The following is a 4156-nucleotide window of genomic DNA, read 5'->3' as shown; positions in this document are numbered from 1 at the left end:
AGCACATGGCACTAGCTTGGCATGTCACATGACACCGGCACGGTCTGGCACAGTTTTTAAAAAAATATAAGCAGAGTACTTTTGACTGTGATAGTATTAGGACTGAATGTGTGTGTTCCCCATGTCACATCAGCAGTCTGGTATGAACCATAAAAAATAAAAAAATAATTTTTTTTTTTTTTTTTAGGACTCTTGGGCCCCTCAACAGAGACTGGGCCCAGGGCAGCTGCCCCTTTTGCCCTGTGTTAAAGACGGTCCTGGGTGGCCCGCTGTGTTTTTGTAGGCAGAGCTGTGTCACAGGTGGGTCATGGACAGGTCATGTTGTGGGAAATGTTGGACATTCTGTTGGTGGGACAGGGCGGGTCCTGGGTGGGCTAGTCCTTGAAGACTGGGACATTGAGCTACTGCAGGCAGAAGTGGACCACACTTCCCAACCCATGATCCAGGTCAGGATAGTTGGGAGGTCAACACAGTGGAGGGTGGACACTATGTTGTATAGTACCCTCCAATAATTGACACCCTCACTGTCCAATAGTGTTATTTATTGTTTCCCTACTCTACCTCATGCACAGTGCTGCACCTTTCTCTTCAGGAACTTGAGCAAGGACAGATCACTCATACCCCTCTATAACTGGTCCAGCTGCTTAATTCAGTTTCAGAAACAGTCCACCAAAAGCACTGGAGACTTCTATACTGCAGCAATTGTGTATATGTTTGGCTTATAGTTTTTTTTTTTGTTTTTTTTTTAATTAAGAGCAAGGTTTATCAGCTGTGTATCAGAATTGCTCTTCTGTGATACTTTAACCTGCTGAACTCATATCTGGGAGACTTGCTGAATATAGCTGGGTTTAGATTGTAGTAAATGGATATATGTTCGAATCATTTCATTCTTAAACCCTGGCAACACAATGTTTTAAGCCGACCCTGTATCTCGATAAAATAATTTGTATATACATCATGGTGCAGCTGAAGACAAATAAAACAGGCGGTACATAAGGGTTATACACAGTACAGGAGGACGTGGCGTGAGTATGACGGTGTGTACTGTGTATACATAATATAGTAGGTGTCATGTATAATACTACACAGCAATAAGCAAGCACAAGGAGGGTGTGTCTGTCACATTCAGGCATATGGACTCTATGAATCTGTCATATTGTGTACTGTCTCTTTAATGGGGGCGTGACCGAAGCGTGATACCGGCTGTGTCTCATTCATCACTATAGCTCAGATTGACGACGATCGCAGATCCTGGGCTCAAGGCGCTGAGTTAGTGCAGGAAAACGGAACATAGTTGTAGCTAGCCCGAGTGTCTCCTGGCGGGTATGCGCTTAATATAAACTGCATTATTATTCCAGCATTGCAAGTGGGTCCTCGCTGCTCCAGCGCTCATTATGAGTCCCCCAAGTATCATGGAGAAACAGGCAGAGAGCGCCTCATGTACCGGTTTACTGGGGCAGAACCAGAAGACGAAGAGAACGAAGGTCAGATATTACAAGCAGCTTATAATATATATATATATATATATATACACACATATACACCACTTATATTGTCTTTTTGATTTATAGTTTTATAATTGCCAATGCCAGCTGATGAACATTAGTTTTTTCCTTTCCGTGGCATTTTATATGACGTTATTTCCTTATCTGTCTAGTAACTCTTTTGCATCACTGGTGACTCTCAGCAATATACACAGTAAATGATAACAGAGAAATATCATTTTGTAAAAATCTGTCATTTTGTTTTTGTACACGAGATTACGAATTAACGATCGCATTGATTATTCCACACATCTGTCAGAAGATATTTGGATGTCCTAAAGTTATAAATACCATGGACATAAATATCATAAATATGGCACTTGGTAGTGCAAGGTGGAAATAACACAAAACTTTTACGATGGTTTCATGATGTGAGAAAGTGAAATAAAAGAAAAAGCAATGCTTCCATACACTCACACATAGTTACGTGTATGTTTAAATCTGTGTACAAGGAAATTAACTTTGCATATGCAGTATTGAATGATGATTTGTGTCTTACACATGGGGTATGAGTAGGTGTGAAATGTACAGTAATTTCATTCATTTTGCAATGATTGGAATATCCCTGTCAAGGCAGAAATGCTCTAGTGTTAAACATTTTTGCAATGAAGTAAGAAGTGTGGCCTTGATTGAAAACCTATTAATGACTATTTCTGAATATACAGACATTCACCTTTTGATATTCTTTCACATTGTTTTAATTTTCCAGCGAATATGTAGGTTATATACTTTCAGTGACTGGGTCGAATTTGTGTGACCACAAGGTCACATTTTATTTTTCATGACTTTATTATGTAGTCATTTCTCACAGCTTCTATGTATAAGCAATTGAAAAGTACTGTTTATGTTGGATGAGCCCTTTAAAACTTGCACAGTCTAACATCTTCCTTGTTGTATACATTTATCCAATAACAGGTATCACCATTTACTAAGAAGAAATAAGTAGATATTGGGTAAATGGTTAAACATTCAGGTTCTCTTTTATATACAAAGGAAATGACAATTAACAGAAGGTTCACTTTTTTAAAAAGTTAACTTTTTAGCAGCAGTTTAGACTTATCCTTATCCAAGATGGCAGTCGCAAAATAACAAATAAATCTTCCTTTAAACAAAATAAAATGCTAAACCTTGTCATTAGTATCTTTTAACATGTGTACTTCTGAAGGCTATTGTATAGTTTCTAGTATGTATAGCAAAAGAACAGCAAAATATAACATTGCTATTTTATATGTGTAATGATGAGCAGACAGTGCATTTTCATCCCCTAATTTATTGATTTCTTTTCCCTAAATAGTGAAGATTCTTCTTTTTTTTTTTTTCTGTTCCCATTATGAATATATACAAACTGACAAGGCACACACCTTTTTATTGTTGTTACAATGCAATATACATTCATATGCTATACTTTATTGGTGTAACATAAACACATATCACAGCATGTTCAATTTACATGACTTTACAGGCACAAGATTGGAACACTGGCATTACAAGCACAAATGCTCACATGAGATTTAATTTAATAGGATGTGGGTGTGTTTGTGTAAAATATAAATTCTTTCCATCTTGTTTCACAAATTTGGAATCTGGATATTTTTACCTTCTGTTCACTCTGTAATCTACTTTATGCACATTCTGTTCTGTCAGTCGCGTTGGCACGGCTGGGGGGGATCTGAAATAACCTTTCAATTCAAAGGGCCTTACATAGTTTACACTCTGTCATTGTTTCCCACCAAGTATCCAGATTTGGAGCTTTCATTATTTAGCATATCCTCAGCACTCCCTGTAACATGCTAGCTGTTACTGCCATAATTGTCTTTCACTGTACCATATTTCTAAATGAATAGTCTATAGCGTGTTCATAATCTTTGTACGGTTTGTATTTCTGCAGAGTCCTCAAGGGAAGCACACACTGTCCGTCTGCAGTAAGATTTGCTATGCTATTGGTGGTGCACCGTATCAAATCACTGGCAGTGCCCTGGGATTCTTTTTACAAATTTTCTTGCTCGATGTTGTACAGGTAGGAATGTCCACATATATGACAAAAACTGTATCAAAAACGTAACATCTTTTCCTAAAGTCAAATTTTTACTTTTCATAATTCAGAGCACACAATTTCAAACAACTTTCCAATTCACTTCCATTACCTGAATGTGCAGAGTCTTTTTATATTCACACTTTCTGAGGCACCAGCTCCTACTGAGCATGTACAAGAATTCACAGTATATATGTGTGTGTGTGTGTGTATATATATATATATATATATATATATATATATATATATATATATATATATATATATATATATATATATATATACACACATAATATCTGTCTTTTGATTATGCAATTCTACTGTATTTAACGGTCCTTTTATTAGTATGACTTTCACTCACCTAAGAGTGTGATCCATAGTCTAAGCTTTCCTTATATTTACAATACCATTTGCATTTAATTTATATCACACAGATGTCTCCATTCTATGCCTCCATAATCCTATTCACAGGAAGAGCTTGGGATGCCATAACTGATCCTTTGGTTGGATTTTTTGTCAGTAAAAGCTCCTGGAATGGATTAGGACGTCTTATACCATGGTAAGAGTTAAGATGCATGTA

The 4156-nt window shown here is 36.9% G+C and overlaps 1 protein-coding gene across 2 annotated transcripts in view; it reads left to right on the top strand.

Annotated features, from left to right (window-relative positions):
• The first annotated feature begins 1145 nt into the window (after positions 1 to 1145).
• MFSD2A (MFSD2 lysolipid transporter A, lysophospholipid) overlaps positions 1146 to 4156 on the top strand; it is a 48253-nt gene continuing 45242 nt past the window's right edge. The window contains exons 1-3 of one of the 2 annotated variants that reach the window (XM_053707304.1): positions 1146 to 1484; positions 3433 to 3561; positions 4011 to 4135. In XM_053707304.1, coding sequence (XP_053563279.1) covers positions 1395 to 1484; positions 3433 to 3561; positions 4011 to 4135 — 344 coding nt within the window. In that variant the 5' untranslated portion in view covers positions 1146 to 1394. The remainder of the gene's footprint in view (positions 1485 to 3432; positions 3562 to 4010; positions 4136 to 4156) is intronic. The other variant, XM_053707303.1, reaches the window with a different exon arrangement.

This window comes from Bombina bombina, chromosome 3, assembly GCF_027579735.1.
Source record: "Bombina bombina isolate aBomBom1 chromosome 3, aBomBom1.pri, whole genome shotgun sequence".
NCBI lineage: Eukaryota > Metazoa > Chordata > Amphibia > Anura > Bombinatoridae > Bombina > Bombina bombina.
Note: the sequence above shows the minus strand (reverse complement) of the source record. Positions and strands in the feature narration are given on the sequence as shown.